This window comes from Vipera ursinii (genome assembly GCF_947247035.1).
Source record: "Vipera ursinii genome assembly, chromosome: 2".
NCBI classification, from domain to species: domain Eukaryota; kingdom Metazoa; phylum Chordata; class Lepidosauria; order Squamata; family Viperidae; genus Vipera; species Vipera ursinii.
The window spans coordinates 118,315,095-118,341,407 of record NC_139513.1 but is presented as its reverse complement, the minus strand read 5'-3'; the positions used below and the strand labels follow the sequence as shown (position 1 = coordinate 118,341,407).

At 38.2% G+C, this 26,313-nt stretch overlaps 1 protein-coding gene across 1 annotated transcript in view; it reads right to left on the bottom strand.

Annotated features, from left to right (window-relative positions):
- The window catches only part of CYGB (cytoglobin), a 63,985-nt gene that overhangs the window by 35,437 nt on the left and 2,235 nt on the right, over positions 1 to 26,313 (bottom strand). The window contains exon 2 of the mRNA XM_083356586.1: positions 1,349 to 1,580. Coding sequence (XP_083212712.1) covers positions 1,349 to 1,580 — 232 coding nt within the window. The remainder of the gene's footprint in view (positions 1 to 1,348; positions 1,581 to 26,313) is intronic.

Genomic DNA, 26,313 nt, shown 5'->3' with positions numbered 1-26,313 from the left:
AGTTACAATTTTTAGAATTCTTAGTTGAATTGGAGAACCATTTCAGTCAAGTCAGTTATTTGGCATGGTTATAAGAGGGAATGCTTAATATAGAACTTTGTACAGGAGCTTTTAATGTCTCTTGAGAGATTGCAAGACAACATTTGTATCTGAATTCTCTCTCTTATCACTACATTCTATCGTAGTGTATCATATTACCCATTGTAATTCTCTATCAACTGTACAGGCAAATTCAAAACAATGAAATAATTCTTGTGATAATACTAATGAATAATACTAGTTTACTTCAGTTCTTCATAATTATTGAAGGGCATAGGGTTTAAGGATGAAGCTATATAATCTATCACCTATCAACTATGATGCATCGAAATTTTTGGGTAATACATTTGGCTCTCTTTGCTCTACAGCACACCTTCCCTTTGTTTTGGGCACTCTTTGAACTAAATTCACACATATTTATGAGAACTAGTGGGTGAAATAAAACTGTGTCTGTGCTGAAGGACAATCATGGTCTCATCCATCAATCATCAAGTAGAATTGTGGCCAATGACAGATCTAGACTTCAAAATCAATAGAAACAGATCTGCAGTGAGGTGAAGTTACTCCAAGTGCTCTATTTCAGCCAAAGTCAATAGCTTGGGTCAAAGGGCATGAGCTAATAAGGGCTCACTGACTTGAGATTCTTTAGCAGAAAGAATATAGTTCCCTAGAACTCACAGAGGAAATCAATCCAGGAGAAAGACACAAAATAATAATTTCTAAAGAGTGGCATTATATAACTGCAGTATTTTCCATTCAAGTAAAAGACTTCTGAAGGACAGAAAGACACTCTAGTCTTTTCCATCTGAAAATGACAACCTGATTAACCTTTCAAATAGTCCTTAACCCACAATTTTTTTAAAAAAATTGTTTTTGGAAAACAGCAATTAATTCAAGTCTGAGTTTGCTGCCTCCCTGTAGCATGATTAATGGGAAAAAATGTATATGTATTTGCTGGTCTCTGCCTTTCCCTTACAGGTACTCTTAGGATATTGAAAACAATCTCAACTCAGTCCTCATGCTAAAACAAATGGGAATGATTGTAAACCAAAGACCCTAATGTACACATTTCATTGTTTGTGCATCTGTACAAGTAAACTGAATATTGATGATTACACCGCAAAATGATATATAGATTCTGTTATTAGAATTAGATGGAGATTCTTCATCATTTAAATACTTTGAGGTATTGAAGCACCAAATTTGAAATTGCCAAGGACTGTTAGCCAGTCATTATTGCCATTTTATGTCTGGTTTATTTGGTTTGGGGTTTTCTTATCATTGTTCAAGAACATGGTTTTTCCCTTACCTTGAAGTAGACAGGGTCGACTTTGTGCTTGACCGCATGTGCCTTGCCCACCAGAGCTAGCACAGAGGAGACCTTTTCTGAATCATATATGTTCTCCACCACGCTATTAATAGCCCCCATGACTCTCCTGGCATGTTTCCGCAGCTGCAGGCTCCTTTCCATCTCTAGTGGATCTTCCATGTGCTTGAACTGGCTGAAGTACTGCTTGGCAGATGGGAAGTTGACAAAAAATCTGCACAATACCAAAGAGAGAAGAGTGCCAAGTTAGTTTGTAAAACAATATGTCCCAATGTGTTTTGGGGTGGGTGGGGAGGAAAGAGCAATGGAAGTGAAGTGAAAGCCTTAAAAGTAAAGATTTTGAGAGGGAGACCCAGATGCCATTTTTCTCACATCATTAAGACAGCTTCTACCACAATGTTAGCTTCCAGACAAATTGTAATCATGCCAGCAGAAAAGTCAATTGTTTTTAACGAATTTTGGGGAGCCAATGAGGTAATATTTTATATGGGAGCATTTTAAAACTGGAAGAAGGCTGAACTTCAAGTGATTTTATGGTGGAAGTAAAATAAAAGTAAATCTACTTTTATGTGGAAGAGCTGCTGGGTTGAATGCATATCACCATATTTATCACTTCCTTTCACTGAAAATTTGCCTGTCGGTTGCAGCTAGTTTAAACCAAGCCTAGTGCTTTTATTTCAGCCAATATATTCCCCAGGATGATACTTTTAAGTTTCTGTAGACATGATTATAACTTTACCTCACTTTTAAGTCACTGCATAAAACTCTACCAAGCATTCATTTGTTCATTCATTTTATTTGATGTGTTGTTAAATTTTCAAATTAGCCTCACAGGAACTTACAGTAAAAACAGTGTAAGCAATTGTGGGAAGAATCCAGAGAAAGAAATATTTTGGGGAATATTAAAAAGGCAGAAACTTCTCCTACCCCCAGCCAGAAAATTCAGCATAGACCAGCTTTTAGAAATGCAAATTCAATCATCCTTTCAGAAAGGTTAAAGCCTTCCAGCTGGAAACTGAAGAGATTAGGAAGACAGAGACACCTAAAAACTACATACCCTACCCAAACTCTAAAAGACATGACCTTTGGAGACATAATAGGATTAACCCACCAATACCAAAAAGGCACACTCATACTCAGGTCAAAGTACATGACACAGGAAATACAAAGCCTCAAACAGGAACAGGAAACAACTTCAAAAGCCCCAGAAGGTATAAAAACCCACCACTCCCAACTACATATAGTCAGTTTTTCCCAGAGCCATCTTTCTGTCTGGCTCTCCTCTTCAATAAACTGCAACCTTCTTTCTAAAGCAGTCTCCATTTTGTTTATTCCCAGCTTGGACTGGACCCTGATGAAGATTTTTCTTTCAACACAATAAAAATGGTATAAACAATATAAAATGATTAAGTCATCCAGTCTGAGGACAAGGGTGGTGGGCCAATATATCACAATTTAATGATGAGAACATTTGGTTCATGCAAAACTCTGTGGGAACACCCACCCAGCCCTTTGGTCTGTTTCCAAATTTTTTCAGTGATGCGTGTATAGGAGAGATAATGCCATTGAACTGGTTGAAACAGTAGTCTAGTTCATCTTCTTAATGTACTATGTACATATGTACTAACTTCCATTCATATTCTGCTTCCCCCCCCAAGAAACCCAAGTTGGGGGGCACATTTCTATCCTTTCCAACAATTTTGGGGAGATAGGATAATGATTATAGATACCTAGAGTGCTTTATTGCTAAAAACATGGGAAAGGATTAGCATTTGAATGAATCAAAATTTCAGCCAAGCTCTCCCCTTCTACTCCCAAATCCATCTTGTCCTTGGAAAGGTTCAAAAGCCTTGAACCATGTGGCACAGAATGGCAGCCTGGGGTATATTAGCCATGGCTTTGAGAGCTGCTTTCTTATGCTTGCACAGTTTGCTCTTCAAGCAAATTCCTAGTAGGCCAGTTTCACTTGGAGACAGATGGGGGTGGGGGGAGGGGGAAACAACCACCTGGCTGTTTTTGATCCTGACTGTTTCCTTCACCCACACACCATGACAGAGCAGCGGACTCTTTGGGTTCCACTTGATTAGGTTGTTCCCACTTGGCTGGTCTCACACAAGAGGTTGTCAGGGAAGCCATGAGAAGCCGCAAATGGAATAACCGCATCTCCTGCTGCCTTTCCTTAGACATCTGGGATTCATTAGCCTGCCAAAAATAAGTTCTGAAGTGTGAAGAGTGCATGGCAGCAAAAGGACAGGAAAGATGAGAGACAGGGAGCGGCAGGGGGAGGATTAAGTGCTTTATTTTGCCTTTTAAATATTCTTTCTATTTTCTTTCTGATCCAGTCCAAATGCCAGTCTCTCCAGTTGATTTTGATAGAGGGAAAGTTGCTTCTCTCAAGGAGAGAAGCAACCTGGAATTAAGGAAAACGTCCTAACGGTGAGGACAATTAACCAGTGGAATAACTTGCTTCTAGAAGTTGTGGGTGTTCCAAGACTGGAAATTTTTAAGAAGAGACTGGACAGCCACCTGTCTGAAATGGTGTAGGCCCTAAGGTCTGCTGCTTGAGCAGGCCGTTGGACTAGAAGACCTCCAAGGTCCCTTCCAGCTCTACTCTGATTGAAGGCTGCTGTTGACTAAGTCTCATTCTCAGGTTTCTCTGCAAAATACTCAGGTACAAATCTGTTCAATGCTTATTTCTGCCAGCAACAATTTTTTCTGCCCAATTTTTTTCCCCGGGGTCAAAAAGCAACTGCCTGATAGATGGTCCCAAAGCAGCTTACCCCTTTCTGGAAAAAGAGTTAGCCAAGCAAGTGAGACAAAGTGGATGCAAGATCGATATCTTAGTAGAATACTGTAACAAAGGAGGAAAGGAGGAGGATGAGAGGTCAAAGCCAAAGGACACTTGACGCCTCTAATATCTTAATTAGGATGATCCAAAATGGCGGAAAAAGTATGAAATCTTTGAAACATCTTCGCAAGCAAGCATTGTTACAAAAACCAAGCTGCCAAGATTAATTTACTCTTCACTAGAGATACAGAATTCAGTTGGGTTATTGAAGTGCAAAAGTAGCTTTGCCACCTATCCTTGGGTTTTTGACCCTTGCAGATTTGTAAAGCAAAGGAAAGCTGCAGTAAGATCATTAACACAATTCAGCCAGCAACTATTTTGTTTGATAACCAACTTGCCCATCCCAACTGTGGTTGCTAAATGAGGATTAGATATATAATATATTTGTCCCTGTTGTTCTTTCCTTAGTATCAGATTTCTTGTCTCAGGACAGCAAATCCAACTTATATTTCCACTTCTGTGTATACATTGCAGAAGCTATGTGTCAAATTTCACTAAATGCATCCTCTCTTTGAAGGTGTTTTCTGTCTGAATGAGTGTGCAATCCAAGTCTAATTAAACGGCCTTGGGGGAAAAAGGGAGAATGAAGAGCTCTGAAAGTGTCAGTCAAAAATTAAGATCTGGACAAATCCAGATTTAGTGGATGACTGGTTACCTAGTCATTGTGATAAGAGCTGTACTTTTTCTTCTGTAAATTATGGCTATTATTTAAAATCTGCTTTTGTACATATATATTAGTAGAAATAAATTGTACATAAATCCTTACTGATTATGGTTTCCTAACTGGCCATGCTGATTTATATGAATGCATCCATATCAGAGCTTCACTTGTTCCTTTCTGGTGCTAAATTGGAGGGTGGGTGTTAAAAAGTTTTAAAAAGAAGGCATAGGACAGAGTGAAAGAAGCTTTCAATTACCGTACATATTTGGGTGCCCATACACATATTAACAGAGTGAGATTTCGCCCAGTTTTAAACGTAACTCTCTCGGGTAGGAAATGTGGAATCCGAGAAGACTATTGGAGACCCTAGAGAGCTGATTTCTCAGCACCAAGTTAAATCACTTTTAAGAGGCTTCCCTTTTAACCCATTTATATTTCTGCAAAGAAAAAAGTGTGCTTTCTGACATTCCCTCTCAAGTATGAAGTGTGGTATTTTGACTATACAAGCAAGTGCACTTAAACCTGACTGTCATCATTAAGTTCTGAAAAAGCTCCTTCAAAACACATTCTGCAGGTATGCTTTATTAATCTGATCCTTGTTTTGCTTCCCCTGGACTTCAGCTATGTTTGTTACAAACCTGCAAGAATCTTTAGAGATGAGTGGTAAAAAAAATGCATGCAATTAATTAATTAAATTAAACCATCAGCCTTTTGAATAATAGCTGGGAGTTGCAACTATCTTTCAACTTGGCTTACATGTGGATTTCCCCACAGGAAAAAAAAATCACATCAAGATGGGAGAAAATAATTGTGTGAATCCAAAGCTTGGCAATAACAACAACAAATATTATTGTATGTTACTACAATAATATTTGCTGTTATTGCCAAGCTTTGGCTTTGCAGATCTAATACTTGCTATTGCACAACATGGAAATAAAATTGATAAAAGGCAGCTGTCAAAGTATGAATTCTATGGGACTGCTTATCTTACGCATTTCTTTTAAGCATCTTCTGTTGTCTTTTGAAACAGACAGCTGATAAATGTGTACAAGATGTTTTTTTCAAAAAGATCTCTTTTCCCTTGGGCTTTTGGGAACATACATAGGTTTTGTTTCTGAGATTATAATCCTACAGAAGAGTGTAATTCTATGGCTCCTGGAAGGGTATCTCAGGGCTGATAGAAATTTTGATAATTCCTTCTCGAACAGTGAAGAATTCTGACCTTAGTGATAGAATTGTGGCACAGTTTTAGAAAAATCTGTTTTAGTAACCAATGTGAACTCTTGCAATCTATTCTTTTGAAAACATTATTAAAAAACATTATTAACTTGAAATAATTTTATATTCTTTGAAAGGTGAACAGTTTTCCAGAATAAAGAAATACAATAATAAATATTTTTAAAATGATATGAGCTAATGATAGATATTTCATTTGTTCACTACTTATTTATAGTACTCTCTTATTTCTTATCCTGATTTATAACTTGCTTATCTACCAATAAGTCATTCAAAGTTGTAAAAACACCAAAACAAATGAAACTATTTCCTCCTTGGTCCTATTGGCAATGCTTAGTATCTCCTTAAAAGTTAGAAATTTCCTGAATCAAAAATATGAGCGTGCTCAAAATTGGAGACCACTTCTAAATCTGACTTGCTTCTTAAGAACTGTGAGTGGGGCAAACAAAAAAAAATATTCTGTTCATGAATTTTTGTTAATTTTTTGCAGGATCAAAGTTATTATTTGGGTGTATCTATTGGGAAATAGGACCCAAGATAAGAACTGTGCTGTTGGGGAAGGTGGTATTGTTAAGGAAAGAAAACATAAATTTGTGAATTGTTATGTCCTTCCTTAACAGCAGAATTTGAAAAATGGTTGTATTCAGGTGAAAGATTTCTAGAAGGGCTGAGAATAATATGTTTTCAGTTTGTATGTCTTTTGAAATATGAAATTTCTTCAGTATGTTGGAAAAATGATTTCAATATTAAACAGTGCAGTATATATTTATTATCCTTGTAATCTTTCCAATATTACTTATGAAATATATTTGCCATGTGAGATTCTTGGTGCTCTCTGAGCTTGGTGGTCTTTTTGAAGACATTTCATTACCAAACTAGGTAACATAATCAGTGCTAGGAGGGAGTGGGATTTGCTCTTATTTTTGTATACTGGTGGTTTGACCTGTCGGTGTTGGTGAGAATGTTCTTGATGGTTCATTATACATTTGCCAATCTGATAAGATAATTCTGGAATAATTTATAACTTCTATCAGAAAAGTAAGTAAAGGAAGCTTCCTTTTCAGGGATGGTACAACTTGACAAGACTTAGCAAGCCCTACTGGAAATTTAATCCTTCCTTAAGATAGCAATATTAAAAAACCACACCCAGCAGAGGCTCCCGGGGTTCTTAACCCATAGGTACGACTGGGATTTTGAGACCCTTTCATAAACTCTTTCACAAAATGGCTGTTTGTCAGGAGGGCCATCCTTGAAAGTTTTCCTCACCATCCCTGCCCCCTCAGCTCACCTTTTATATTTGGGGCTGGAGAGGATGGGAAGGATGAGCACATTTCTAGAAAAAGCACTTGGCTATTAGAGGCCATTTTTTATTATTCAGATATGTCTATGCCAAGACAAGGGCATTTTTGAAAAAAAAATTGCTATATAGTAGCTTTCTATATATCTATTTTTAATGAAAAAAAATCTTGAAAAATAAAATCAGGCAGACATAAAACAAGCCTGGGGTAAAATAAGGAAAAGTATTGCTAATCAGTTTAATCCAGTGAGAGGGTGTATTGTTTTCAGTGATTGGGTAAACTATTTTTCAGGCATTTTTAGCCTTGGACTTGGGTGTTAGTCTTCCCTGTTAGGGTACAAAGGAGGAGTGTGAAGATTTAGCAATACAGAATTACAGAGTCAGAAGGGACCTTGTAGGCCATCTTAGTCCAACCCCCTGCTCAAGCAGGAGAATTTCAAGATGAGATCCAAGTTAGACAACAAATAATATTATGAACTGATCCTAGTTAGCTATTTTTAATTCAGTGTTCTAATTTATGGGGGTTTCTTGTTTAGAAATTAGCAGAAGAAAACAATATTCAAGTCAACAAGGCCCTTCAAGATGCCGTAAAGGGATTGTACATAAGTTAGATCTGCCCTTTTTGTACACGTGTGATATCATGACACATTTATAAAAGTGCAGAACCTACATTGCATTGATGTGAAGCTTTATCGTCTGCTTCCTCCCCACCCCCCTGATGTCACTAAACTCCAATGAAGCAGAAGTGATGGATGATAATATAAGTTGTAGCACAGTGTGTGCCTTATCACTTTGGAATCCTTTCCTATTTTCCATTGCCTCATTGATTAGTTGGCTGATTTCTAATTCTATACATGATAGAGAAGTTTAGTTGGAAGGCAAGTAAAAATTCTCAGTCTATAGAATTATATAAAGGAGGAAAACAGCTAATATGTTTAGATCTGATGCTCGTTTTCTAAGCCATAGTTTAAATCTGATAGTCTGGACTGGGCCATACTCCCTAACCTGAGGCAACATGCGGTCAAAAAATGGGGAAATGCTGGTTTTCCATTTGATTATCAGAACTGTAATGATGTGGCTTCCAGTCATGAATAACTTGTAAATAAATCACAGTGAGGCTTCTTATTTAGGTGTCTGAACAAAGCAAAGCTTAACATTGCATTGTAACTGGCAGTAGAAATCCAGCTGATCAGGCATTAGCTGACGGTAAATACTATGGTTAATATTATTGCCCCAGAAAAAGAAGGCAAGTAAAAATTCTCAGCCTCCAGAGCAGGGGTCTTCAAACTTGGCCCTTTTATGACTTGTGGACTTCAACTCCCAGAATTCCTCAGCCAGGCATTGGCTGAGGAATTCTGGGAGTTGAAGTCCACAAGTCATAAAAGGGCCAAGTTTGAAGACCCCTGCTTTAGAGTTATATAAAGCAGGAAAACAGCTACTATGTTTCAGACCTGAGACATTTCAGATCCTTTGGGTTCAACCTCTGGCGAACAAACTATCCAATTTTGCACTAATATTGAGAAACCCCACTGAGACTATGGGAAGCTGGTGAAAGCTAAGCACATAACATCTCTTCTTTTTCTATGTAATCTGTTGATAAGACATGCAGCTCTACTATCTTGCTTACAAATTAAAAATATGCATTACTCTTATTTGATCTACTAGCGGCCTCTCTGGACATATGAAAAAAAAATGCTATAGATTCTCTTTCCTTTCCATTATTGCTTCCTCCTCCTCCTCCTCTAAATTGTAGAGAAAACATGAACAACCTAGCAAAAGAAGGACTGCTGTTTCCGTTTCTGTCTGAGCAGCACTAAGCCCTTGCTCTTGACCTTATCTAGACAACTGCTTGTCCTTCCCATAATTCTGTTATCTTGATTGATCAAAACATTTCAAAGATATTCACTTCAAAGAGCAGAAGCCACTGCTGTGCTCTGAAGTAATTACGAAATCTTACACAATCTTGTGCTCAATAGTCCTTTAACTATCATAGGCAATCTATTCCATGAGACCCAGCTAATGGCCATAACATTCACTCTGTCTTTATTATCCTGTGGCTATGGCCAGAAATTGAAATATCCCTTGATTCATAAATCATTTTGTGGTTCCACAAGCCACAATGAATGGTGAGAGATACAGCATACTGTATCTTTATTCTAGGCCAGAGAACAATCTGAAAATAGTATGATTTGTTTGCTCATTGCATCTTTCCTCCAACATCCCTCATTTTATCTTTTATCTCAACCAACATGTTTTTTTCCCTGTGCCTTACAGTCATTGTTGATTCCTGGCAATTGCTTGGATAAGTCCCTGCAGCTTTCTTGACAAGGTTTTCCAGAAGTGGTTTGCCATTGCCTTCTTCCTAGGGCTGAGAGAAAGTGACTGGACAAGGTCACCCAGCTGGCTTTGTGCCTAAGGCAGGACATGAACTCATGGTCCCCCAGTTTGCAGCCTGTTGTCATAACCACTACACCAAAGTGGCTCGTTATTTGAATTTGGCTGGATAAAAATAAAATGACTGGCCCCAAATTACCCAGTGAGGACTACAGTTAAGCGAGATCTCCCTATTGGCATATTAACAGCATAACCATTATACAGTAATGAATTATATGACTTCCCAGACATTGTAAGACATTAAAGTGGGTAAGATACATAGTCACACAAAGGTACAGACTAAATAATTCAAAAAGAATTTGACTTTTCCTTCTTTTTGCCCCCTTGCACCGATTCCTTTATGTAAGCATTTGGCTTCTGAAGCCCGGAGTGATCTGTGAAAAACTGATCTAAAGTCAATTCGGGTTTGGGAAATGTTAGACTGTTTGAAGGGCCATACTGATGGTTAGATATTTGCATTTTTAAAATATTAGTTCATTCCTTTCATTTACCAGTGACTAGTTTTTTAAAGGGTTTCTGCACAGTTACAGCAAAGAAAAACTTCATAATAAATATGAAATTAAGCCAAAAAAGAGAGAAGAAACAGAAGCTTATCATATTCCAACATTGCTGGAACTGCCTGGTATTTAAGCACACAGAGCTTACATAATCTAAAACTACTAGGTTCAAAATATATTAACCTTCTATGAAACAATTACTCTATATCAGGGGTGTCAAACTCAATTTCATTGAGGGCCGCATCAGCATTGCGGTTGCCCTCAAGGGGCCGGGTGGGTATGGCCAGGGTGGGCGTGGCCTACTGGGTGGGCGTGGCTAGAGTGCATATGGCCTACTGGGTGGGCGTGGCTAGAATGCATACGGCCTACTGGGTGGGCATGGCCAGTTCTACAACATTCGCATGAAGGGTGCCTATGGGGGCCTGGGCAGGAGTGGGACAGATCTGAGGGTCTCTGGCAGAAGGAGGGTCTCTGGGCCAGGGCCAAGGCAGTGGGGGCCATTCCCTCACTGTTTCCAGGATGGCTTCGCGGGCCACATGAAACCACTTTGCGGGCCGGATCTGGCCCCTGGGCCTTGTGTTTGACATGTCTGCTCTATATGTTGTTTCTTAGTTAAATTTTGTCATCATTTTTTTCCTAAATCAAATCAATACGTAAGATTATCTGCTATGCTGACTGGATAATAATTCTTTCATCATTATTTCTTGAGGAGTTACAGGTGGTGTTTTAGGCTGTGATTTATGGTAATCAGAACTTATGCCACATTAATTAACAGAGAAATAAGTCCCTTTCTTGGCACTGTTTTTTTAAAAAGAAATTAAAATCAATCCAGAATAACAGAAATACTAGCCCTGATAATCTGCTGAATAGCAGCATTATGAGCTGGAAGTACCTTTTTACTACCACCAGTTGTGCTTGTGAAAAATTCACTAGCATTAATTTTGCTTCTTATTGCATTCCCACCGGTGGATCCACTGGTTTTAAAGCTTGTCCATTCTCTCAAGAGGTCAAAGGATGTGATCATTGGCGTGTCTAAACAGAATGGGCCAACTCGCCACAGTCAACTCGCTATGGCCAACTCACCACCATGGTCAACTCGCCGTGGGCTGGCAGGGTGAATTATTATAGTTTTCAGTGGGAGGGTTTTGTTTATTTTAATCTGTTTGTCTATTTTAATCACTAGAAATATAACAGAAAATTTGCCTTGTATGCTACCTCATCTTATAAATTGGCAGGATTTTGGAAGTAGCAGATGAGCCACTCCTTAATTTCCACATAGTGAGCAATGTTCTTAATACTACTTGAAATTAGTTTATATTTATATCAGGGGGAGCACCTAACCATGATTAATATTCCAATGGTTTTAATTAAAGTGTGACTTAGTCTGCCTCCAGGTCAGCTGCATATGCTTGCCTTAAAAATATTTACATTAAGACAATAAAAGAACTAGGCCAGGGGTCTTCATACTCAGCCCTTTTATGACTCATGGACCAACTCCCAGAATTCCTCAGCCAGTGTGCCTAACCCTAACTCTAACCCCTGGACTAGGCTATTTCTTATTAGGTAAAGGAGCACTTCCTAATATTAAATTTCCTGCAACAGTTAAAAGTAAACAGCTGTGTTGCTATTTTTAATGACCAATTCTAATCAAACATCAATTATGGATGTTAGCAATCCTTTGCTTTCTGTATCAGCAAGAACCCTGTCAGTGACTGCAATCTTTGAACATATTGCCAGATATGAGGCTGCCCTGTTTTGTCACTGTTTAATGAAAGAAAATAATGTAAATGAAGCATTTCTCCACAGGAGGGGATATTCTGTTACTCAGGAAGGTTTCTCCTACAAAAGGAAGTTATCACTTATTCAGATCTTGCTCATTTTGCCAGAAATGCTATTTATTCTTTACTAATACATCTATCTGTGTATCTATTAAATGAGTCTCTTGCTATTCTACTGAGCTCAGGCTAATTGATAACTCCTTTGAAGGCTAGATAGCCAGAAAAATACCACCAGCTGGATCTGTTCCGCTGTATGGCTGAACAGATCCAGCCAAAAACTTAGCTTCAGCATCAGGAGTAGAGAGATGTGCAACTGAAAAATGTCTGGATGCAGCTACCAACCGTTCTGTCTTGAACCCAATGAAATCTCTTAAGTCATCATCTTGGACAGCTTGAAAGAGAAGGGCATTAAGAAGCTCATGCAGCTCCTAGCCCCTTGGATGATATCAGGGATAGCATCATTTCCACAACTGGCCAATGCCATCATCCCAGAAGGGAATAGCTGGGCTTCTTCCTTTATGAAAGATGGCAAAAAGAATGTGGAAAAGTTGAGCATTTACTGAGGCTGTCTAATGCTGCCATTTTCATTTTGGCTTCAGTATAGCAGAAGTGCACCTATGCCCAATTAGATTGCACAGGATTTGGGTGGCATAGCACATTTGGAGAATGAACCTCAGAAGTACTAGGGTGTGTTTGGGGGTTTCATCCTCCCCCATGAAAAAATAGGGGAGAACTGTCATTTGCAGTCCAATTCACTTGGAAATGTTCTGTGGGCTATAAAAGGAATGCTGCTTGGTTGCATTGTGCTTCCAGCCTGTAGCTTTCACAAGAAAAATAAAATTTGAGTGTCTTTCTGGATACCTAGTCAAATTCCAAACTAGCACTTTCTCAAGGATCTTGCTTTCAGATTATCTATATTTTCCATATTATTTCAGGATTATTGTTCAGGAGCCAGGCTGTGTAATCAGTAGGGCAGTGATGGGATTCAGCCAGTTCATACCAGTTCAGCAGAACTGGTAGCTAATTTTTTGTTGCCCAGGCCCAGAATGGACTTCTGGAAGTGGCATCCACACGGAGAGCTGGTTGTTCACATATTTGAATCCCACCACTGCAGTAGGGACTTGTTAGGGGAAAGTAGGCAAATTCTACTTAGTCACAAAACTGAGAAAACCAGCTATGAAGCTGAAGTAGTTCTTTGTTTGAATATTCATAGCCTCCAGCAAGTATATACTGTATATATAAAAGATGTTCATAGAATTTGCCACATAACAAGCTGCAGTTCTATTTAATCTGCATTCTGGTTGCTTATCAACTCATTGATGGAAGTCCTCCATGCAAGACAATGATGATTCGGGCTAATGCCTGGAGTAGCATTTCCCACTCCTGTCTTTGAGCTAATTACTCTCTTGGCTTAATCTACCCTTTTCTCCAGAGTGAAGTGTTCTTAATGAAGGAGTACACCCAGTGGCAAAACATGTCTCTCTTTCATAGAACAGTTAAGCATGAGACTCTCAGATGTCACCATATTTGAAATATTTCTTACTGCAACAGACAAAAAGGACCATCAAATAAACTTGATGGAAGAAAATGCATGAAGAAGTAGATAAAATAGGACACTTGAGACCTTTACATACTTATAATTATCTCTTTTTCCCCACTGGTCATTTGGGATATTTACAAAATTCAGATAAAAAACAACAGTAAAACACTAGATTATTAAAGGCTTAATTATATGTTGTGATAAGAATCCAGAACATTTCCTGTTGGCATCCCTGGGGCAGTGGGGGGAATGTAAAGGAATGTAGAGCTAACCTCAGGGAAGGAAGAAGTAAGCTTAAAATCTCAGCAGAACTATATAGTCTTTGCAGCTTAAGCATAATAATTAAGGGTTATTGAGAGTGTCCTTCCTAGAAAGAGAGCTCCATACTTAGGATGCTGTTATAAAAAATACTGTATTTCAAATTATATTTCTAGATCATGGGAGATGCAACTAGGTATCAATGTCATTTGCAAACTACAAGCCTGTGAGCATGGTAAGAGGTATTTTTCAGATGTCCTGGTGGTTGATGGGCATCTGCACAGAAGACAAAAGGAGGCAAGTGATATAATGCACATACTGTATGATATGAATTATGTAATGAAGGCAAACCCTATAATTTACATTGTGCGATGACCTCACGATGTTTTGTTCCAGAGACATTTAGGGCTCTGTACAGAAGACCCATGATGGATTAAAAGTTGACTGGAAACTGATCCACTATCAGTACTATGTGGCCTATAAAGGATATTGTCAAATAAATGTTCATTTTTCTACCCAATTTTCCTTATAAATCTTTCACCAAAGTGACCTCAACTATTCCAATTACAAAAGCAAAGTCTGAAAGCAGATTGGAAAGGATCCAAATAATCAGCTTCATTCAAGAAAGCTCAGAGATGCCACTGCCCACTGGAGACTTTATTTAGAAAAGGAAGCTTGAAAACTGGATAATAATTACCAAGGGTCTTACAGCTATTTCCTTTAGAATAGTTATAAAATAAGCATTCTTCAAGGAAGTGTTCATAGTTTCTAACACCCAGTTAGCTAATTCCCCTCTGGCAGTTTTTCAAAACCAGAATGGAAATGGGTTTAAAGATCATGCTATTGGTCTCCACCCTTCCAACAATTTGTTCCTGCATTTGGACTGAACAAATGAAAACACATCCATCAAAGCTGGACCAATAGGCCGCCTCTGTCATTTGATTTTCAGAGTGAAGTCAAAGTCCAAAAGGGCACAAGTGTTTTGTATGCTTGTTACAACACTTTTTAGATAGTTCTTCCTTGCTATATTGCAGGATTGATACTGTGCTTATGTAACAAAGACAGAGATGAACCTCTACAGTAAGGATCCCCAACTCCCAGTCCATGGACCAGTACCTGGGTGTGGCAAGCCAGCAACAGGTCTGCAAAAACAAGAAAAGCCCCATCCACAAGATACAGGCAGCACACAAAACCATGCCCCCTCCAGACCATGGAAAAACCTCTCTCCACGGAACCAGTCCCTAGTGCCCCATCCCCACTTTCTCCTGATCAATCAACAGGATTTTTAGCTCTTGTGGGTAGACAACCCCCTGGAAATTAGTCCCTGAAGTTATGTCACTTATAAATTCCCCATTACTGTATAACATAAAAGAATCAAAATTCTAAACATTATTAGATAATATTCTCTCCAGGACAGCGGGATTTTTGGATCTTCATCCTTCATCCAGAATAGCAAAAATCTCTTTATCCATATGCCCTGCTGTATATAAAAGTCCCAAAATGAACAGAGACAAGCCTATGGTTGCCATGGAAGCCATACATTGCTGAGCTGTTCCTATTAAGGAATGTTGAAATTCCCTGACATGATCAAAATCCTTTTGTCTCTTTTGTACTTGAGCATCCACAAATAAATGACAGCTTAAGTCTCCACAGTATGGTTCACATAGCCTTGCAGTTGGGTTTTCAGTGAATGGGTGACATGTATTCAAACTTTTCTATTTCTCATTGTGTAAGTTTCAAATCTTCTCAGAAAGCTCTTTTCAATACTGAACTGCTATTATAGTAATAGGTCATAAACCAGATTTGAAATTAGGGTACCAATGGTTTTCCTGCTCCATAAATATAAATCTATCTCCTTTTAAATATAAACTAGCTGCTTGAAATGCCTGGTTCAACAAAGGACAAAGAGTAGTTTCCCCCCTCTGATTTCAAATAGTAAATGTGTTCCTGGGATGGCGATGTTCACTTCAAATTGCACTGAACTAACTCCAGAACCGCCAGCCACAGATGGAAGAAATCTTTCCATCCTCATGGGGCCAACGATCCCTTAAATGGATTAAGACGATTTTTATCAATTCTCTCACATACTTTGCTGTTCTCTCTTAATTACTCAAGAGCTCCGCAGTAACATGGCAAGAAATAAGGCAAGGGTCTGCAAAAGAGTAAACAGAGAGAGAGAGAGAGAGAGAGAGAGAGAGAGAGAGAGAGAGAGAGAGAGAGAGAGAGAGAGAGAGAGAGAGAGATTGGCAAAGATTACCCCCCCCCCTTTCCACCAACAGGAATGTGGAGTGTGGAAGTCTGTTTTGCAGAAAAAAAGCAGGATCCAATTCATTACCACTTTGTTCGACATACTTGTATTTTCTCTACAGTGTGATAACATCTAATAATCATTCCTGAGAGCTGCATCCTTACTGGGTAAATGTTTTTGCAACCAAGAGGAAAATCAGGGTGAGAAGGGGGAATAATGGACCCCAACCATGAAGCATGTGGGAGAATAGCAGCTGATCAAATTTTTTAGCTAGTCTAGTCTATTTGCCAGAGGGATAGTTTCTATTTTTGAATACTTGTCCCTATTCTGCCCTTATATTTTGATAGGTTGAGACATTGTTATTGTGATTTGCCAGCATTGCCATTTTTCCTATTTCCATTCTTTACTTCCCCAGATGCATCCCCAGAAATAAAATCTCTTAGCAGATGCATATATAGATAAAACTATGTGTTTGAAGACCAAGTTGTTTTGCAATAGACAGCCTGCCTTTCTACAAACCTACACCTACTGAGAATATTTTGAACTAAAAGTAACAACTATTTTTAGTATCTCTTTCCTAAAGAAATAGTGATGGTTTTTAAATGATGGAGGACAGAGTGCTGTGCAATAATTGAATATAAGATCTGACTGGGAAGAACTTTCAAAGATACGTCAAAAAATAGGACTGCTGAAATTCAGGCTGGACTTCAAGCTGGGTAGAAGTCTAAGGCTTTTTTCAACAGAATGAACAAGAAAGCCTCTAAAGTGTTCAAGATTGCCTTTCCATCTGCAAAAACTAATATGCAAGCTTCTCTGAATAAGAGGGCTCACGTAACAGAAGTCAACTGAAACCGAGCTTAAACAACTATTGAACCGTACTACTCAAAAGAGGAGCATTTGGCTGAGATAAGGTTCCTTATAAATCTGTATTTCCATCTATAAATATTAGAAGGGCATGACAAGTTTGTCATAAAATTAAATGGGGAAAGAAAGATGACATCTTAAAATCCTTAAAGGATAGAAAAATAAAAATGTGATAAAATTTGGGAGGCCAAGAGAGAAGATAGAGCTTTAATACATCCTTTATTTTAAGAAAATTGTATAAGTCTAGGACAGACATGTCAAACACAAGGCCCAGGGGCCGGATCCGGCCCGCGAAGTGGTTTCATGTGGCCCGCGAAGCCATCCTGGAAACAGTGAGGGAACGGCCCCCACTGCCTTGGCCCTGGCCCAGAGACCCTCCTTCTGCCAGAGAAGGAGGCCCCCATAGGCACCCTTGATGCGATGTAGAGCTGGCCACGCCCACCCAGTAGGCCATACACACTCTAGCCACGCCCACCCAGTAGGCCACGCCCACCCTGGCCATACCCACCCGGCCCCCTGAGAGCAACCGCAATGCTGATGCGGCCCTCAATGAAATTGAGTTTGACACCCCTGGTCTAGGACATGACCAGGACATGTCAATATGCAAACACTTCCACAAGGTCTTGCAATATAGTTAGATGAATCCCATAGACTCTACTGCTCTCAACTTCTACAGATTTTGAACTGATAGTTGGAAAATATATATCGGGCATAAATATAAATATATATATCGGGCATAAATTATTTAATTGTTTTTTAACTTTTAATTGTTTTTTAAGTTTTGTACTTTGTTTTTTAATATTTATTGCCCTGTACACCGCCCTGAGTCCTTCGGGAGAAGGGCGGTATAAAAATTTAATAAATAAATAAATAAATAAATAAATAAATAAATAAATAAATAAATAAATAAATAAAATATGACTGGCAGAGACCTTGTATAAGGAAGTCTGCTTGATTTCAGCAGATTGTTGTCAGATTGTTATTATTATTATTATTATAAAAGATTCCTGTGAGTTTCCTCTAATAAAGGTAAATTCATATACTAAGAAATGGGTTAGAAGCATGACAATTTCTCAAGTATTTGCTATAAAAATAACCAAATTATGATAATAATAATCACATTTTTCTAGTTTCTTATCTTTAACTTAACATGTGTCGATTCTGCAGGGCAAAGTGAACAATATAAAACATGTACCCTTTTCATCAGTCCCCAGTTCACTTTGTTGATGACAGAGGGCTTCGTTTTTGGCCATTTATAAACTAATAACTGTTGACATTTCCATTCTTCATAAAATTCTCTAGACTTTAATGGAAGCCATCTATTATTTTGAACAGTGACCCCCAACCTTTGGGGCACCAAGGACTGGTTCTGTGGAGAGAGTTTTTTCTGAGGACTGGAGAGGACATGGTTTTGCATGTTCCTGTATCCTATGGAGGGGTCTTTGCTTGTTTGTGCAGCATGTCACAGCCCGGTGCCAATTCATGGGCTGGACTCGTTGGGGACCTCTGATTTTGAACATCGGTGCTAATTATATCACTGCCTATCACTTCCTTGTATTTGTCATAATGATAACATTTAAAGATATCCAAGTCCCATTGGTGTGTTTCATGGTAACTTTGTAATATACTTTGTAAGACTTTTTGAGCCTAATAACATTGTGGGATTTCCAAACACAGACTGATGTCTGTGGCTCATAACCACGCCAGATGTTGTTGAAAAGAAAAAAAAGTGTGGATAATTGATGTGGCAAAACCAGGAGATAATAGAAAATAAGGAATTGGAAAAGAACACAAAACATCAAGATTTGAAAATCAGATTGACAGATTATGGCATATACCAGCCATGGTGATCCCAGGGATTATCAAAATGCTGTGTGCATACCAAAAAATCTTGAATGGCACTTAGAAAATCTGTCCATTGGCAAAATTGTCTCTATTATTTACAAAAGATCACACTGCTTCCACACATATACTATGTTGATGCATCACAACCTCTTAGCTTGGGAAGCCCAATACTAGCTAAAGAACTGATAGCTGTGACTTCACACAGCAAACACACATATATACATACCGTATATAAAATAGCAATGGCACAACTAAGTAGCAACAAGACCTGCAAAAAGAAATAGAATGACTGTGGCAAAAGGAAGAAAAGGTAGTACCAATAGTAATAGGCGCCTTGTATGCAATCCCAAAACATCTGGAACACCACTTGAACACCATAAGCATTGATAAAATCACCATCAGTCAATTGCAAAAGGCAGCTTTACTTGAAAAAGCTTACATCCTGCAATAATACCTTTAGTATTACTACAACATTATCTGTCTATCCTAGGCCCATGGGAAGGACTCAGTAGATGAGCAAAAATGCCAAATCCAGTGTAAATATCTGGCTGATTATACAGCCAATCATGATAATAATATACTCTCTAAAGTTCCAATTCACAATCTCCACGAATGTTTTATTCATATTGTATTATTATCATTCTCATCAAAGCTGCCCCATCTCTCTTTTAAACTAGTGGGGATCTAAATGGGAAGTAGTATAAGCTGTTCATGTGATTTGTGAGTGTGGAGTATAAGGTAACTCCAAATCTTGATTTCAGAAATGCCTGCTATCTGAATCATTCTTTTCCAACAAAGTTTTCTGAGATTGGAATGCTGTTTTAGTTTCTTTTAAAAGGTACCTAAATGTTCCTTTTCACATTCATTCAAGGGGTGTCCTTTCTTTCCCTAGACTTTGTTACAACCTAAATGCTGGACCATTATGTTCAGGCTCACGAAGGTAGGATTTCAGCAGTGGGGTTCACATGACTTCTTCTCTGGTCATGTTTGACTCTCAGAAATATGAATTGATTCAGTAAAAGAGACAAAAATACTTCCAAAAAATTGTAGGAATGGGGTTTCTCGATCATTTAGAGAAGCAAATTCTGCAAAGGCAGGCTAGATACAATCTGGACTGATTTTCATCTCACTGTGCCTCCCAAGAGTTTCTTCAAATGACCTAGTTCTCCAGGATGGAGTGATGATTTATTATCCAGCTGTGAAATACAGGGAGGGGGCCAGCTGCGTAAGAGCTGTGATCACAGGTACTGTTCGTTTTAAACCACTACTGCTGTAATATGAGGGTGTGGAGACATTTGCTAGAGTAGCTTCAAAGTGCTACTCGGCAAAGGGAGTGATAAAATTAAATTTTTTGTGTGTGCTTTTTCCCTTTCCTCCTAATGTTTCTGTATCATCAGCCTGTTCTTATCAGATTGTAATACAGTATATTATTTCATATTAATGTGCAAAGTAGCTATTTATGCCAATCTCAGCTCTCTGGAAAGAGGGTAAGAGATAGATAAATACATGGTGCATGTAGTTAATGGTAGGTTATGAACATAACAGTAGAATATGTTGGAGAAGACTCCTAAGAGTACCATGAACAGCCAAGAAAACCAACACATCATTGAACAAATCAACCCAGAATTCTCACTTGAAGTACAAATGACCAGGCTCAATTTATCCTATTCAGACACATTACACAAGGACTTAGCTCTCTGGAGAAGGCTCTAATGCAGGGCTGTCAAACTGCCGGCCCATAGGCTGGATGCATCATGGCGAAACCACACCCACCCCATTGCCGGCAATGGAAAAAAATTTGCGATACGTCATGACACGTCACGTGACATTGCGAGTTTGACACGCCTGCTCTAATGCTGTGAATGGTAGAAGGAGAGAAAAGATGACAATCAGCAACAAGGTGAATGAAGTCACAGTAGCAATGAGCACACTGTTGGAAGAGCTGAAAGACCAGGTGATGGACAAATTTCCATGGAGAAAATCTGTCTATGTAGTTTCTATACCGCCCTTCTCCCTGAGGACTCAGGGCGGTTTACAGGGCAAGAATAAAATACAAAGTTACAAATATTAAAAGAAAATTAAATAATTGCCCGATTTTAAAACAATTGATATATTACAATTATAAAACCCCAAAAATAGTATTAAGAATACAGAAATAAAAAACCCCACCAATCCCCCATCAGGCTAGGCCGGCTTGTACAAACAAAAACGTCTTGAGATCGCGACGAAAGGAGCGAAGATCGGGCGCCATCCGGAGCTCTACCGGTAACTGATTCCATAGTTCCGGAGCGCCCACAGAGAAGGATCTCCCCCTGGGGGCCACCAACCGACATTCTCTGAGCGGTAATAATAATAATAATAATAATAATAATAATAATAATAATAATAATAATAATAATAATAATAATAATAATGTGTTATTGTTATTGTTATTCTTATTCTTATTGTTATTATTATTATTATTTCTAGAAGGCACCGGCTTAGGAGAAGCTCATTGATAAATTACTGGTTCAAGCACTGCAAATATAAGCAGTATTTCTTTGAAAGCAATTTGAATACAAAGATAAGGTGATTTATACTTGGACATTGATCAACAGCTCAATGCATTTTGGAAGCTATGGTAATCTCTCTGCTGAGTTGGCTCCTATCTTTGGTGTTCTTCCTGCTTCGATATAATTGCTTCTATACTCACTGTAGCCCAAAGACATTATTAAAATATTTGTAACGGGAGATAATTGCTGAATTTTCAGTTCGAGAAATATCCTTCTTTTTTTAAAACAAAAAACAAAAAAGTGTTTTAACTTTATATATGAGAATGAGGATGCATAACATCCAATTCTTCAGGAAAAGTTCCACAAAAACCAGCTCTGATTTTCTAAAGAAAGGTTAGCAGGTAAATTCTTGTTACTGAATTTATTCCAAAGTATTTATGCAGCTGAAGAAAATCAAGAGCCAAAACCCATTCTTTAAAATTAGTGTTCATCCCCCATCCCGGTTCTCTCTCCTGACTGCTAGAACTACAAGGATATGCAAACTGCATTGGATTTAATTAAACAAGTAATTCCCAAGCTAGTTTAGCCATCTAAAACCCATTAGAGAGGCAGTTAGAGATTACTAAAATCAAGAGCTTCCATGAATACAATGCCAGTGGAAAAGTTACAGTTAAGGGTTTTCAGGTGTTTTTTTTATCATTTCCACATCTTCTCTCAAGCTATTAGTAATATGTTCTAAAGGTAAATGATTAAAGACAGATACTTTTCTTTAAATATCCAACAACTATTTAAAAGTTACCTTATGAGACAACATCCTTCGACGTATTTTCATTATCTGACTGCAAGAGTTTTAAACAAATAACTGCAAGCTATGTGGTCACTGAAGTATGGAATAAACTTTAGAGTTTACCTCAGAACAATTAACTTTATATCTTCTTGCAAAACATCACTTTGTTTAAGATTATCTGGTCTGAAATAAATTTAATATTCTTGTGAAAGTGACATGAAGAAAAGAAAACATGAAAACTGCTACATGGCTAAATACAGTGGTACCTCAGTATCTGACTGCTAGAGTTTTAAACAAATAACTGCAAGCTACGTGGTCACTGAAGTATGGAATAAACTTTAGATTTTACCTTAGAAAAATTAACTTTATATCTTCTTGCAAAACATCACTTTGTTTAAGATTATCTGGTCTGAAATAAATTTAATATTCTTGTGAAAGCGACATGAAGAAAAGAAAACATGAAAACTGCTACACGGCTAAATACAGTGGTACCTCAGTACTCATTGTTAATTGGTTCTGGGAGACATGATGAGTACCAAAAACAATGAGTACCAAACAATTTTTTCCCATAAGTTCTAGCTTGTGCATTGAGTACCAAATGAATGAGTACCTGGACAAAATTTTCATGTCAAACTGCATTGAGTACCAAATTGAATCAGTTTCAAAGCAGTTGAATATCAAGGTAGCCCTACAGTTGTCTTGAACCGTGATTATATTTGCCCAGTACCATCTCAACATATTGGATCAACACATTATCAGAAGGTCGGCAGTTTGGCGGGTCGAATCCCAAATGCCGCGTAACAGAGTGAGCGCCTGTTACTCGTCCCAGCTTCTGCCAACCTAGCAGTTTGAAAGCACGTAAAAATGCAAGTAGAAAAATAGGGACCACTACGGTGGGAAGGAAACAGCGATCTGTGTGCCTTTGGCGTCTAGTCATGCCAGCCACATAACCACGGAGACGTCCTCGGACAAGCGCTGGCTCTTCGGCTTTGAAACAGAGATGAGCACCGGCCCCTAGAGTCGGAAACGACTAGCACGCATGTGCGGGGGAAACTTTACCTTTATGTATTAATCCAGAAACAATTTCTGCCTTCCTGAATTTGCTCTCCCTCCCTCCAGGCTTCTTCTCTGTACAGCATAGCAAGACTATCTATTTGTTTTGGAGTTAGAATTCCTGCATTTTAGGTATCACTGATTTAGTAGCAAATTTTCACTAATAATCAGTTTCACACTTCTCTTTCTTTCTCTCTTTCTCTTCCCCCATCCTGTTCATTATATAGTTGAACTTGGATTGCTAATCATCCACTATATATTGCTTTTGTTATACTTTATCTTCAGTTATTATGTGTACATGTTCCCATAATACCAGCTAGTTTGGGACTGCATATTATTCTGGAATGGCTAAATGCAAAAACCTACTCTTATGATTGATAAAATAGTTGTTGTGAAAAGCATACATATTTTATTTCCTTGGTATTTTATTCTTTGGTTATTGCTGACTCTTATTTCAAACAAGCATATTTGGAATTGGGATTAGTTAAACTTCTCTGTTTGAGCAAAGATAAGGTTTATTATTTACAGTAGCATTTCTGTAGCAGCCTTCGGACCATTGCAAAATCTTATCCCATTTTCTTCTCACAACAAGCTTGTGAGGTAAATCTGATGATAAAAGAAATTGTGGTTCAAATTGTGGCTGAACAGGAAGTTGAATGAAAGGCCAAAATATTTATATTTTTTGTCATGTTACTCCTACATTTTACCCCTAGAAGCAGAATATTCTTTTGAATATTTTATACTTTCTTCAGAACTGAAATCTGGTTAGCAACTGGCACAAAAAGCCAGAGATAGCATGGCTAACTTTCAAAATTATTTTTAGTGTGTTTGCACGGGTGTGTTTGTGTGTGAGGTAAAGGTAAAGATACCATTGAGCTGCTTGACTCCTATGGGTGTGTGTGAGGTAGCTAAACTTTCAAAATTATTTTTAGTGTGTTTGCACGGGTGTGTTTGTGTGTGAAGTAAAGGCAAAGATACCATTGAGCTGCCTGACTCCTATGGGTGTGAGGGAAGTTTTATTTTTAAAAATGTCTAATTTGTATTTCAGAAATCTAAACGAAGGGCAGCTTATTTAGATTCAGTTTTTCTTCTCTCCCTCCCACCTTTTCCTGCTTATCCATCATGCTTAGATTTGTTGAACAAAATCCAAACAGCATTTATCTTTCCAGGCTATTCTGGAGCCCTGCTTGGAAATTAATTTCAGCATGGCTTGCAGGCTGTAAGAAACAGGGTAATCTCATGTATTTTTTTATGTACTGGCTTCTTTGCTTCTCCTGGAGTGATTCTATCATTTTCCCTCCTGCCCGCCCTTGACATCCTTCACTGAGTAATGACTTTGCAGTCACTGTGTACATGCACAGAATGAATTCAGGGCCAGTTGTTCATAACTGTGCACTGTAATCTATCCATATACCCTATTGTCTTGGCTTGGCTTGGCAGACAAATCATGTCACCGATGCCACAGAAATTTGTCAAGTTTTTTTTTTAAATCAAGATATTTTTTAGCTGCTGGAATGGATACTTATCCCAATCTAAATATTCTTTATATCTGTTTTCCTTTCAGGTGGGAGCAGGGTGGGAAACGAGATAAATACAAGCCGGATTGAGGTACAAAGTCTTGTTCAAGAGAAGTCAAAAGAGAAGGAATAAAAAACCAAAAGTTAATAGGGATTTGAATACAGATGTCCATCAATGCATTATTCTCAGTGAGATTTTGATTTACTGTTTTACTGATGCACAAATAGTTCAGTTTGTCCAATGTATCTACACCAGCTGAATTGGGCCATATATGGGCAAAGCTTAATACACATCATAAACAAGCAAAACAATAAATTTCTTCTGAGTTATAATTGGCTATAATAATTCAGAAAATCAAAGAGATTTCTGATTGCCTGTGGACATTTTTTTAGACATCTGCTTTCCTATGCAAACGGAAAGCAGAAAAGTCTGAAAACGGAAAGACAGGTTTCCTACTTCTGTTGTGTTCTTTCCACTATTCATTTAGAATATGAATGCCTGGCTGGCTGGAGAATTCTGGGAGTTGAAGTCCACAAGTTTTAAAGTTGCCTAGGTTGGACACCCTGATTTAGAACCTTAAAATTGAAGTGAAGGCCATGTTGATAGGGCAGAAAAGGTGATTCTCTCTTATTGTTCAAGGCACATAGCAAAGAAATAATCTGAATAAATGCTTTGCTTATACCCATGATCAGAACCATAGTTCCAGAGAGCATTTTGTTTTGTTTTGTTTTATTCATCCTCCTCTGTCTTTAATTTCAGCCTGTCATGTCATAGAGCAGGGGATCCCAACCCCTGGTCCATGGACCGGTACTGGGTTGTGGCATGCCAGCAACTGAGCCGCACAAACAAGCAAAGCCACATCCGTGAGATGCAGGCAGCACACAAAACTACACCCCCTCCGGTCCGCGGAAAAACCTCTCTCCATGTAACTGGTCCCTGGTGCCAAAAAGGTTGGAGACCTCTGCCATAGAGTGAAGTTGACCTGTGAGTTCCATTTCGTATAATCTGTGTTGATCTTTGGTTCAGTGGAAACCAAATGTTTGACAGAAATATAGAAATCAGAAATCTGTTACTTTATGGATCAAAAGATAATCATGGAACATAGTCATGGTCTATGAAATAAATAAAATTAGACAACTGTACAAGCCATCTTTGTAAATTTTTCTGTGATCATGCGGTATATCTGTGTAAGAAAGTTAATGTTTGTTCCAGTTTCCTAAGATTGATATTTTATAAAGAAAGTTATCAGATAACATCCTGGATCTTTATACAAGAACAGCTTTTGCCTTTTTGACCCAGGTGAATGGGTACTTCTACCTGGTAAATACATTGTCAGCTTCTGTGTGTATGTATATGTTTATGCAGCTATGTATACTAGCTAGGTACATCTACAAATAATAAAGTGAAAAGAATCATTTAGACAATTAGAGATTATTGAGGAACATGGAAGATGGATGGAAAAATGTACAATTTTGAACATTCAAATCAAGAAAAACAAATGGAACTGTGATCTGAAATTTAGGGCAATACTGAAGGAAAAATTAAGCTCTTGCATGATCTTTATCACTCAGCATGGGGATAAGGAATTAAAATCACTACAAAATGATCCAGATAGATTATTTACCCCAATT